The sequence below is a fragment of the Odocoileus virginianus genome, chromosome 29 (genome assembly GCF_023699985.2).
Source record: "Odocoileus virginianus isolate 20LAN1187 ecotype Illinois chromosome 29, Ovbor_1.2, whole genome shotgun sequence".
Classification (NCBI taxonomy): domain Eukaryota; kingdom Metazoa; phylum Chordata; class Mammalia; order Artiodactyla; family Cervidae; genus Odocoileus; species Odocoileus virginianus.
This window is the reverse complement of record NC_069702.1, coordinates 20,054,449-20,068,224: the sequence shown is the minus strand read 5'-3', so window position 1 is coordinate 20,068,224 and position 13,776 is coordinate 20,054,449. Positions and strand designations below refer to the sequence as shown.

At 40.5% G+C, this 13,776-nt stretch overlaps 1 protein-coding gene across 1 annotated transcript in view; it reads right to left on the bottom strand.

The window, feature by feature from the left end:
- RASGEF1B (RasGEF domain family member 1B) overlaps positions 1-13,776 on the bottom strand; it is a 621,423-nt gene that overhangs the window by 13,554 nt on the left and 594,093 nt on the right. Inside the window, 7 exon segments of the mRNA XM_070458246.1 lie at positions 1,144-1,246; positions 1,357-1,452; positions 3,481-3,555; positions 4,036-4,248; positions 9,895-10,032; positions 10,389-10,511; positions 12,192-12,374. Coding sequence (XP_070314347.1) covers positions 1,144-1,246; positions 1,357-1,452; positions 3,481-3,555; positions 4,036-4,248; positions 9,895-10,032; positions 10,389-10,511; positions 12,192-12,374 — 931 coding nt within the window.

Sequence of the window (13,776 nt, the reverse complement as noted above, 5' to 3'; positions counted from 1 at the left end):
TCTAATTTTAATGACTAGTGACATAGAGCTTCTTTTCATATACTGTCTGTCCATCAGTATATCTTCTTTTATGAATTGTTCATGTATTTTGCCCTTGTTTTCATTGGGTTATTTGTCTACATAGTGTTGCTCTGTAGGGTCTTTTATAGAGTTTGAATACAAGTTTTCAGCTAGATGTATTACAAATACTTTCTCCTGTGATATAAATTGCCCTGACATTTTCTTAACAGCACAAGAGGGAAATTAGGTAATCTCCTATTACCTAGACTGTGGACCTTTCAAGTCCCTGATTTAGATGACCTTTCTGTTCACTATTTTTGTGCAGTAAACCAGATAATAAGCTGAAGATACACCAGTTATTTTTATGGGGGAAACGAAGAGGAAAAAAAATTTTTTTAAGAGAAAAAGGGATTCGTGAGGGGAGTTATTAACATTAAAATTATTGAATTAAATTCAGTAGATTCTCTGGCTTCAAACTGACCCTGATTCTAAAGAGCCAGGTAAATATTCATACATTTACTGAGTACTTATAATGTGTAAGATAGCCATATCGTTTATCATATAAATTAGGACATTTTAAATAAAACAGTCATTATCAATAATCATAGCAAGAAAACAGGTGTAAACTGGAAAAAAACAAGACACAGTGTTACCCCCATGCCCTGTGTTTACTGAATGAATAGTCTCTGGCACTAAAAACCCTTGTGAGGCTAATGAGGTCAGCAGATGACTAGTACTAGGAACACAGGTAGTCAGAAAATGTTCCAGTTTCTCAGGCCACCCTCTTGTCTTACCAGTGGAATCACTTGATTTACTCTCAGATCACATGTTTCTATAATGCTCAATACACAAGCTGCTCAAATGCTTTCTAAAATCCTTAATTTAGGCAAATATCTTTTATAGATAAATATTCAGATGAAGATAAACTAACTAAACATATTCCATGGATTCTTATACACTTATAAAAGATTAAACATATTTGTGTCAGTTTGTATTTTTAAAGCTTTCTGATCATTCTGAAACAAGTCTGGATTAATGAGTACAGTTTTCATTAACAAAACTGTACAATTTGCTAATTCTTAGTGGGTCCATTTCGCAGAACCTATACAAACAAAGGACACGTATCTCTCAGAAAACACTCACAGATTATTGCCATCAAGGAATTGAAGTTGCCAATGTTAAAACACTCCCGAGCCACGTCAATGAAATACTCAATCATCCTTGCTCGATGCTTCTTCTTGACAGGCTGTATAGAACGAGAAAAAGAGAGCAGTTGTCCAACATGTAGGCCCAACAAATATAAAGGAAGTATGAAAAATTAAGATAGAGGGCTGGGAGAAAAATTCATTTTCTCACCATGCAGATTTCTGTAGCAACCAAGTAGCTGAGGCGATTAAACCATTCTACGTAGGCTTCTAAGTTCCGTGTTTTCTTCCGTTCACTGTAGCAACTCTATTGAGAAAGGAAAATGAGCAGATGAGTTGAAGGAAAAAAGGGCGTATGAGGCTCTTGTTTTTGTCAGATATGGGCCTTTATTCTCAGTTTACGAATTAGGAAGACTTTTGAGGATGTGCGGGAGCAGCAGGGAGGGGAAAAAGAGAACAAATCACTAATAGTCTTGACTCTCCTGCATGTGTGTGTGCTATGTCACTTCAGTCCTGCCCAACTCTTTGGGACATTCATGGTCTGCAGCCTGCAAGGCTCCTCTGTCCATGGAATTTCCCAGGCAAGAATACTGCAGTGGGTTTCCAGGCCCTCCTCCAGGGGACCTTCCTGATCCAGGGATCGAACATGCATGTCTTAGATCTCCAGGATTGGCAGACGGGTTCTTCACCACTAGTGCCACCTGGGAAGCCCATGACTCTCAAGACAGAAATATCGGTCTCTTAGTATAGTCCTGTGAAAACCTGAAGATCTAAAATCCTATTCTGCTGCATTCATGACAGTGCCTTCTCTCCCAGGAAACCAAATTAGTCTGGATGAGAATGGTTCTCAGAAGCACCATTCCAAAAAATTATATATATATATAATGGCAACCCCCTCCAGTATTATTGCCTGGAGAATCCCAGGGATGGGGGAGCCTGGTGGGCTGCTGTCTATGGGGATGCACAGAGTCGGACATGACTGAAGCAACTTAGCAGCAACAGCAGCATATATAATATATATATATATATATATGCATATATATATATATTATATATGTCTTGACTGCACTCTAAAACAATCTTGACCAATTAATAGGGGTGTGAATACCTACTGCTATTCACATAGCATGGAGAAGCTGAGAGTGCAGAGGTCTAGAAAATTTTCCCTTAGGTCTAGGAGACAATTTTGGAACACTGTGTAGCAAACACTAGTATCTTCCAAGGTAGGTAAAGAGGAAGTTTACACCATCCTGGTTTTTGGAGAGTGACGACACATTGTTCAAAAGCAAAAAGAAGTTAAGCTCATCTCAGAGTTCAAGGCCAAGCTTAAACAGGCTAATTACACCCCTCTTTCCTTCCTTCCAAGTGAGGCAAACAAAAAAGTCCACTAGCCTCTATTGCAAAACCTGATCTTCACTTCCTGTACTGAGCGAAACTATTCTAAGGCCGGAAAACAGCTGCTGCCCCTACTCTGAAAGAGGAGCTCTCATTAGTGGGTGATACCATCTTTGCCTAATACTTCTGGAGGTAACGAGAGGAAAAGTTTCTTGTGTGTGTGTACGCTGATCTTACAGCCGTGCGTACCATCAGTTTCTGACTATATGGACTTACTCAGGCAATTAACCTGTCGTGAGGGATTCACCTTAAAACAAGAGGCAGAGCAGCGAAGACCTGTCCTTAGCACACTGGACATGCATCCTGTCTTTACCGCCCCTGCTGCTGCTGAATCATGAGCCGAGCATCCTCTCGTATTTTCTCTCTGACTTAATCTGCTAAAACCATTATCCTTTATCTCCCACCTTCATCACCACAGATGCTTGCATCTACTTGCTTATTAAATTTCCCAATAAGGAGAAAAAGAGGATAAAAGTTGGTGATAGGGTAAGAATTCTGTTATGGCACTTGGAGATCAGACTCAAGAATAAAAATGCGATGACTCAGACATGGCTGGAAAAAAAAAATCTTTCTGAGGGACTTTCCTGGTGGTCTAGTAGTTAGGATTAAGACTCTGTGCTTCCACTGCAGGGGGCATGGGTTCGATCCCTGGTTGAGGAACTAAGATCCCACATGCTGTGTAGGATGATCCAAAAAAAAAAAAAAAAGGCTCGTGCACAAAGTCCAGGCATACCTCAGAGATATTGTGGGTTTGGCTCCAGACTACCGCAATAAAACAAATATCGCAATAAACAGAGTCACATAAATTAAAAAAACAACAACTTCCTGATCTCTAAAACCTAAAACAAAATTGTTCCAATTTCTGTCTCTCATACCCACTATCATGGACTAAAGAATTCCATTTCCAATTCGGGAGATAACCTCTGGGTAGACCCATTACCTTGTCATTGTCCAAAGGGTCCTTCTGCACAAAGGCCTGAACAAATTCTTCTGGGCCAATGTAATTGAGCCTCTCCTGAAACACAAACCCAGCAGGTCAACAGTATTGAAGAAAGGGAGAAGGAATGGTCTTTCCATTCTATTACTTTCTGCCACTATCCTCATTTTTAACAGGCAGCTTGTAAAATGAGCCTTTAACCTTCAAAACCATCATCATCTTTAAGATCTGAGCAGAGACAGTTTTCTGCTTGGATCAATGTATACTAGAAAATAAAAGGCTGAGAAAGTTACAGAAAAATTCATTAGAGGGGGAACATGAGGAAGATCAATAACCTCTTCGCTCTTGCTTAGTATTTATTTTAAAGTGAATTCTCAGAATATCAGAAACAGTCATACGCAAATATCTAAACAAAACATGTTGCAGCTATTTCATAGATTAGCTCCCATTTGGATTATTTTCACCTCTCCCTTGACATTACTGCTGAGAAACATGCTATCTGGTTACCACAGCAAACCAAGTCTGGGTTATAAAGGACAAGTATGACAAAGGCCTCACCAGCTCTATGTGAGTCAGCTGCTGGGCCAACGTGTAAGGGTCACTGCAGACCGTGATGATGTCCCTTTGGATGGACTGTGGCTTGGTCTTGAGGACTGTGAGTCGATCCGTCGACGTGGAACTGATTTTGGCCAGCACCTCTTCGTACTGGCTGAGAGCGGCCAGCTTGCGGATCAGACACTGGATCATCTGCTGGACATTCTTCCGATACGTCTGCCAGGAAACAAGCAAAGGATGACCTCCTCGCACCGCGCCACAAACTCAGAGACTGTACTCGATGCTTTTACTTTGATGCTGGACAGCCGCCTTGGTGGACGGCAGTTAGAGGATTCAGCTTTGCTCTAACAATTTAAAAGACACATATACATATGGTGTCTTTTCAGACCTGTAAGATTTAGTTCTTTCCTTGGGCTGCTCTTGAGAGTGTGACTCAAGTTGGGCCATGAAACTACCATAATGATATTTTCAATGAGCTATTGAGGGAATTCCATATAATAGGAACCGCATACAACTAATGTTCTCTGGACTAAAATAGGAACCTACTGGTTTTCTTCTGGGAGGTGAAGATGCACAGATCTCAAGTCAGAGCATCATTTTCCTAATTCTTTTTCTTTAGGCCCACCTTCTTGATTTTTCTACTTCTATCATTCCCGATCTCATTCGTCTAAGTACAAACAACTATTTGAAAGAAATACACCATCACTTCCTACTCAGCCCCTAACCACTTTCCTGACTTCCACATATGACATGAGTTCCCACCAAAAGAAGCATTGGATATTCCTTTTTGGTATCTGACCTCCATTTGGCTCATGTCTGTTTCTTTTGCACTCCTGAGTCAGTGCTAATGTTTACAATCAAATTCTTTCACATGGCAATCTCCCTGTAATGCTGTTGCCTGGTTTGTGACTACATCGTGCTACAGCCACACACTTAAGATAAATTAGTATTAAAAGCAATGCACATGTTATAGATAAATGTTAGCCTCTTGACTTTTAAAATAGTTACTAAGTCCAAAAAACAACTCCACAATCAATACATAGGGGGCAGTTATCATGATGTAAGTTAAGGGTGTTCTTTTATTCTTCCTTTCCAGCCAAACATTGCCAAACACTTAGCCATCTAAGTAAATTGAGACGCTGGTATCACAAAAGGCACACAGGCTGATTCATTGCTAGTGTGGTCCTTAAGTTAAAGCTCCAAAGGAGGACAGTCCCAGTGAATTTCCAGATGAAAATCCTATATCCATGCTTTACTAACTTATCAGCTCCTTTTCAAAAAGTACCACAATAACATTTTCTGAGATTAATTACCTGAAAATTAAATGGCATCTTACCTACAAGTCTAAGAACCACCTTTTTTTTTTTTTTTCCAACAGTGGTAATTTGTTTTAGCAGAGCATATTATAAAATTTTAAATGAACAGATGTCTTCATACTTAACAGGAGGAAAATTACAAACAGGAGGGAATGAACAATTCTCATACAGTCAAGGGGAAAAAGCACACACAACCTTCTTTCTCTTCTCTATTTGTCTGGCATATATTCCACTGAGTTCTTTAAACTGGAGCATTAGATGACCTTTTCCCCCCTTCTACATTCACAGATCACCCTAAAGTCACTAATGAAATACCTAAGTGTTTAAAAAATTGAGCCTTCAAAGAAGCTATCTTCCACACAGCACTAAAGTTATCAGTTTAGAAGATGCTATCTATTTGATAATATGCTTGTCACTCAAAGAAAATGCCTCTTTCTTCAGAATTCAAAGCACTTCAGGCCAAATTGAGGGATATTTTAAATTCTTCACCGGGGGATGAGCAAAATGGGTAAGAGGGGGTCAAAAGGTAGAAACTTCCAGTTATAAAATAAGTCATGGGAATGTAATGTCCAGGAAGGATGGTGACTTCAGTTAATAATACTGCATTGCAGTTGCTAAGAGATCTTAAAAGTTAATGCAAGATAAAAATTTTGTAACTATGAAAGGTGACAGATGTTAACTAGACTTACCGTGGTGATCATTTTTCCATGTACATAAGCAATGAATCATTATGCTGTACACTTAAAACTAATACAAGGTTATATGTCAACTGCACCTCAATGAAACTAAATAAAAATAAAAATCCTTCATCCCTATTTCCTTTGCTTCTTCTACTTCCATAATCTTAAGTTACATAAAAATCCATCAACTTCAAATGGTTTCTGCGGTCTATGGTCCCAAATGTCATAATAAGTGCTCCCCAGGTGATTCTGACACACAGCAAAGTATATCTGGTGAAAGATTCTTACTGTACACTTAAAAAGTGCTTTTTAGGGAAGAGGCAGAGGAATGTACAGTTGGAGGATTCACCTAGTGAGCAAAAAGCAGTAAAATATGAGGGGAACATGCATGCAATAGGGTACAGGGGAAAAGCCATTCAAATAACAAAGAACGAGTGTGTGTGCAGGTGCACACGCAGGGGTGTGTGTGTGTGTGTGTCTGTCTGTCTGTCTGTGAGAGACAGACAGGAATACGTATGTGTGGTACGATGTGTGTGACCTCTTTGCAGAGTTTGTTGCTGCCACTTGACCCCATTTGAGAAGCCAAAGCTTGGTGTCACTATGCATGCTTCCTTCCTGAATCGTGGATTGCTAAATATGTACTTAATCTTTTTTATAACTTCAAATGCCAGTGTCAGTAATTACCTGGCAAAGAAAGATAGAATAAAGACCAGCCCCTTAAGGGAGAGAAAATTGCATTCTACCCACAATAGTCATTTGTCATGTAATTCAATCATCAGTTTCATTTTGGGTTCCTTGCAGCCAAGTCCTAATAAACCTGTTCATTTTGGGCAAATCCCGAGGCAGGAAACATATTAGGTCATATTATGCGGAACTGTTCTAGCAGATTCAGAACTCAACTAAATTACATAGAGGGCACACCTGGATCCATTGACTGCCAAAAAAAAAAATAAATAAATAAGTCCCAGGCACGATGCAACAAGTCCCAACCCAAGCTCACACTCCTTCCCAAGAAGGGAGATCCTTTTTCCAGTGGAGGGAAATATGTTTTCCTATTCCACTAATTGATTAGTTTGTTCACTCATTCACTCATTCATCCATTCAAACACTCCTGAGTGCCCACTAAATGCCAGGTACTGGGCTAGGAGTTAAGGTGCTATGTGAGCAGAAGGGGCACAGCATGGCGTCTAGAGGAGGGAAAACAAGTCATAAAGAAAGTAATTACTAACCACAGAGTGCTGTGAAGAAATTTGTGGTGGGAGCCAGCAACGGGGAGTGACCATGGCTGGGTGGTGGGGGCAGATCTCTCCAAGGAAAGACAGTTCAGCACAAGACAGGTAAGTGGCCTGCCAAGCACGGAACCGAGGATAAGAGCATCAATCACAAAACTTCACAACATTACTACAGGGGTTACCTCTAGGATTGATAGAAATGAAGGAGGAGCAGAGAATTTAGAGAACTTGCCAACGCACTCAAATCAACCAGCTGCCAAACCATGGACCCATTTCTGAATACAGGCTATAAAGTGGCTAAAGGAATAGCATCTCACTGTAAAACCCAATCAAATCATGGCAGGTGACATCTCTCCACTCAAGCCCTAGATGAATCTACCAACTCCGTGGTTACACTTGGCTTATCTTCTCATCTCCTCTTTTCACACTTACAACTCTCTGAAGATGTCAAGGTTTATCAAGGATTTATTATGAGCACAGGAGGGCTGAGAAGAAGCCCAGGCACAAGGCTGTCTGGCTGCCTTGCTTGGTTCCATCCAATTCTGGGATGGCCTGATCCTGTTAAAAAGAGATCGGACCCAATCTGGCCAACACAGATAGCAGCAATCCCCTCATGAACTTCCATGACAGGAAGGACAAGAAGCCATCCACTTGGCACTGTATCTGAAAAAGATTTTTAAGGTATTCCTTTGGGAAAAAACAAGGCATCATTTCTACCTTTTTAAAAGGCGATAGAGAAAAAGGAAGCTGACTGCCACATCAAGTTAAGTATCTAAACACAATTTAACTGAAATGAAGCACTGCCTGACTCAGGGCTTAGCCTTCACACAAGAAAAAGTCCTTATGAAACCACTAATCTTTTGAGCGGCTTGTCATAAACTTAGGTCACTGAGCCAGCCCTGCTTCTGCCAAGCAGCATAGCAGCTTAGCCCTTTAAGAAAAGATTTACTAAAAAACAGTGATGCCTAACTTTTGCCTTTATGATTGATGAACACACCAATTCCTATCTTGCTAGAACCTGTTACACACAAACTAGCAAAATGATTAGAAGTGTCAGAATTTGCAAAACGACCCAGGGAACCACTCATTCAGCCTTGTATAAGTTATGGCTGTTCTGAGCACCAGTGTTCAATATAAAGTCATATGTGCTTATGTGCTCAGTCACATCCAATTCTTTGCTACCCCACCGTGCTCCTCTGTCCATGGAATTCTCCAGGCAAGAACACTGGAGTGGGTTACCATTTTCTCCTCCAGGTAATCTTCCCAACCCATAGCTCGACAAAGTCATAGGAGAACTGTAAAAGGATTAATTCCACTTTCATGAGAACATAATGTGGGAAGCATGTACACATTTTTCAAGTGTTAATCTTAGAAAAATTTGTCGATTTTTTAAAGTTTGGAGAAATAGTATTAAAATGTATTCACCAGAAGTAGACAGAATAGATAGGGTGTCTTGTTATAGGATCTTGACGGCACATCACTGAAAGAATGATTTCTCCAGTTAGGGTATCCATAATGGGAAAATGCATTTTAAGACAAATGAAACAAGACACCATTGGCTATGCCAAATGTTTCATCTATCTTTTTTGAAGATTGTATCTGGGCCTAAGTAATGTGTTCCCTGGAGCACGCTAGCAACACGGAAACTACAAAGACCTCCTTGCCCAACAAGCCTCAACACAGAATACCAGTCCTCCGGGCTTGCTTCAAAGAGGATAACCTTGAATTTGTCATAGCTAGTTAGTGCTTATCAAAGGCTCAATTGAGGAACGTGATATTTACGAAAGATTATCTAACAGACTTATTTTCCATCTCCACCTAGTCTAGGTGCTAGCCTTGAATCAACTTCCAGGCACAAGACTTGAATCCTTTTATCTCTGTCTTTTCTACTCCTAAAGAATTACCTTTGCTAATTTATAATAATCTAATGGCTGCAGTTTTTACCAAGCAGTATTTGTTGCAAACACAATGGAAACAGAACAGTTTCCATGATCATATTTACCAAGTCCTTGCAGGACATTTTTTAAAAATTTTATTTAATTCTTTGAAGAATTTGTATGGTTTTGCTCCTCTGATAGTGAAAATTATATCACCAACTGTGTTTTCCTTTTACCTAGAGATTACAGTGAAATACAACAATCTTGTCCTAGTCAACTGGTTCTTAATGTTAGACTATTTGTTTTCTCCTTCCCATGATACAAACTATTTCTGATTTAGTAATATATTCCTTATTATCTGTTAATATATAAATATGCTATTTTACATGTATTAGTATTTATAGCTCCTATTGTGATATTCTTTATCTAACTTGCTAGATCAAACCTTTTTGGAAGGAAGAAAGGTATAAATAAAACGACATGAAAACACACTTGCAACATGCATCCTCTGCATGAACTGACATGAACGTACCCCCAAATTAATCACATAAAACTTCAGATCACACCCCTTTGAAGTGGGATTGTCTAATCAGCTCCGTTTGGCACACCAAACAGAACAGTTCTCTGTGGAGAGGACTTGTCCAAAGGCAGAAATCCAGGGGAAGCAGTGCAGATGCCAATGCACAAGTCAGCACCACTTCCCAACCAAGACCCTGCCTGGAAATCCGAATGACTGTACTCAGTTCAGGTTACCAACCTCCTCGCCACTGGCTATTCGGTGAGCCAGATCTTTTAAGTTTCTCATCATTCTTTCATCCCGAAAATCGTAAGGAAATGTTTCTGTCCATTCTGTCAGGAGTTGAAGAATCTTCGGTGCAATTTTTCTTATCTGATTCTAGGGAGGAAAGGCAAATTGAATTCAGTAATAGCTATCAAAGAAATAATTACAATGTTACTGATAAACTTCTAGGGCAAAGTCTTTGAGGCTAAAGAAGCTCTAGTCCCCCTCTCCCAAGTCAATGTCAAGTGCTACCAACTTCAGGAAGGACCTAGGGATCTTCCATGGCACTAGACTTATATTTGTTCTTTATATCATTCCCCATTTCCTTTGCATAGCCATGATACTCCTCAGCCCAGGGAGAAGTGATGGTTACTTCAGGAGACCAACTTCACAAGACCAACTTCACAAGATTTAAGCCATAAAGCTACCAAACCCAATAAAAAAGAGTAAAGTTCAAAATATATCATTACCTTATCACTATTAGGATCACTTAGTCTCTGGTGCTCAACACACAAGTGGCAAACTTTGGCCATTAGCTCATATGGATGCATAAATAACCGAGAACTCAATAGGAAGGTAAATATGTATGTTCTCTGTGGCAAGAGAAAAAAAAAAGTTATCATGGTTAGATCCTACATCTGAAACTAGCAGCTTCCCTAAACATGATACATCATATATCAAGTTCTCCTGATCAAAGTGAAAATGCTGTAGTTTCAAAAGTGATGCTTACTAGTAGGAAAACAACATGGATTTCTCCTTTACCTTCTGATATATCTTTTCCCTTAAACCATACTAAAAATAACAGAAGTACAGGATAAGCTGAGCTACTAAATTATTCACAGCACATTTTTACATCAATCCTCTGGAGCCTGCATATCAGGAAATAAAACTCAGCCCAGTAAAGAAGAATGAAATTCAGGCCATGGAGATCAATCTAACTTACTACACACACCACCCATGCAGAATCTTGTTCTGCATCCAAATATTATGGTGACTCAATGGAAATTAAAAAACAAAAAGCAAAAAACCACCCAACCCACATCAGTTCAAGAATTTTCCAGTGGGTCCAGTATTACACACTGGAGCATTTGTGTGCTTGTTAGAATATTCAAAGACAGGCGTTCAAGTCATCTGTTCACTTGCTCAAAGGCTAAGCAATTTGATAAAACATAATATCACACTATATACTTTTCTTTAAGCACACTGTCTCCCAAGAAGCCAGTAACGAAGTAATGCTTATTTGTTATAATAGCTTCAGACTCCCAATAAAAAGAAAAATTCCATGGGTTTTTTCTCCCCCTGAGGCACCCTTTTATAGCTCATAAACACTTACAGGGCTGAACAAGGGATGCCTTTTACTTTTGATTACAAGTTTTCCCTGTGTGGCAACATATTTGAAAATGCTATGTAACAAATCACACAGAGAGAGAGAGAGCTCAGGAAGAAACACTATGGTGAACTCCAGTGGCAAGCACAGACTATCGTTTGCACACCAAGGTCATTATTATTTTTATAAAAGCATTTGAATCCAGTGTCTGGTTATTTTCACTAAATCTTTATCAACAAGCAGCTGTTGAGCAACGGGGTCAGCCACAGCACAAAGGAAGTGGGAAGAGACATCACTTGCTCTAGAAATAGAAAACCCGGGTTTGATGGCTGATGTCGTGCATGAGACCACGTGCCAACTGAATCCCAAATTTCAAATTTTTTCTCTCTGAGTCTCTTGGAATTGCTCTAAAGACTGAGAAAATACAAATGGATTTCCTGAATTAGAAAGGATCACCTTTCAAATGTCAGGGATTAAAGGAAAACATAAGCATTATCTGATGTCCAATCTACAAAAAACTGCATCTTGAATGTAACTCGTGTTCTCTTTTCTACGAAGTTTCCCTGTGTCACTTCACCTTTCTCACCATACTGATGGTCTCGGAAACCAAAAAGGCCCTAAACCTTCGAGGAGCATCCAAGGTTCTCTGGCATTTCTGTTTAAGGATCACAGTACACGCACGAGTCAAACCTTATAGTTATTTCATTTAGATGGTTTCGGACTGTCTACCCTGTGATGCCAACCCTGAAAAGAAAAGTGATATACAGACCTATCATATTCAGGCTCAACTGAATCTCAAAGCACTCAATAATCAACATGCAATTTCTTGTTAGAAAAACTCTTTAGCAACCCAGATATAATTCTGTAGCATCCAGGGTCCCTGTGCATTCTATTGTAATTTCTGCTGGATACCAAGGATGCGTTTCAGAAACAGGTGAATACTTACATCTGGATAATAATCCACATTGGGTACCAAGTGCTGGATAAGTGCTTCCAGAGACCCGGAGAGGAGGTTGTTGTCATGGTAATACAACCCTCCACAGCTATCCTCTGCAGACTGATAAAGGTTTCGGTTGTAACCACTGCTGTCAAACATGGCAGAAAACGGAGGAGTCTGAGGCATGCTTTCCTAAAATGAATAAGAAAGGAAGAAACACGTTGTCAGTAATAGGCAGTCCCAAAGAAAAGTAAACTTTAATAGGCACGAGGCTTTCACAGTCATGAAGAAGCAGGCAATTTTAAACCCAGATTACGAAACAATCTCAGAACCCATCAAGAAGCACACTGCTTTTGAACAGCACATGAACGCATATTTTTGAGTACCAAACTTGTTCAATAAAATACCATGAAATACTTGGATCAAAGGCTCCAATCTATACCTAAAGTCAAGTCTCTGGCTGCTGTGTTTAGATCTTACTCCTTCACATTTGGTTAGGAAGGCAGGGATGGGGGCTGAGCTTTAAATTGCTTTCTCCTCCCAGTCAAATATCATCCTAAGGTGGAAGCATGTACCTTCAAAGTTGGCAGGAAAGAATTACATAATGCTTAAGAAATATTGAACTAGCACTGGGCATATTAGGAGATAACCTAAAAAACTGAAAAACTAAAACCTAAAAGAAGCCTAGAATTAAAGTGTGTGTGTGTGCGTGTGTGTGTGTACACACATGTGTGTGTGTGTTTATGTCCTTGTTTAGTCGCTAAGTCACATCTGATTGTTTGCAACCCCACAGACTGCAGCCTGCCAGGCTCCTCTGTCCATGGGATTTCTCAGGCAAGAATACCGGAGTGGGTTGCCATTCCTTTCTCCAGGGGATCTTCCCAACTCAGGGATTGAACCAGAGTCTCCTGCACCGCAGGTAGATTCTTTACCAGTGAGCCTCCAGGGAAGCACTGTGTAAGTTTATAGAGGCATATATATATCAGGAGATTTAATGCCGACTCCCCAGCTTTCACTGAAGTCTGATGCTATTCATTTTTGCCCCTTCGTGTCAAATTCTTTCGGGGTGAAGGGCTCTATAAAGCCTCAGTGCTCAGTAAACACACAGGCTGAGAAAGCACCCGACTGAGGAACAAGGAGCGCTGTGAGGTCCTCTCCCTCTGTGCGCCTTCCTGCTCACAGAGCCCTCCTAAGACGGTGTTTGGTGGTGGCCAGAGGCTCTTAAGTTATTACTTGGATGCCGAGGGATGAGCTCCTATGCCCAGAACAGACTCCCGTTTCCGGCAGCCCGTCTGGACAATGGAGGCATTTAGGAGCTGCAGAGATGGAGGGTTTCGGAGGCAAACAATGAGGGAAAGACAAACTCCAGGGCTTGGACTGACAGGCCCAGGGTGTTTGGAGGCTGCAGGAGGACACAACCTGGACTAATCCTTCTTTCCAAGAGGCTTAAGATATTTGCATCTGAATAGGGGCAGGGAGTGGGGCTATACATCCCTCTCCAAGCACCTCTGTCCCAGGTCCCCCCTTTGCCACCCCTTGCCACGTGCCTGGGCAGGGGGCCGCCGGGGCTGGGGTGCTGGGAACAAACAACACC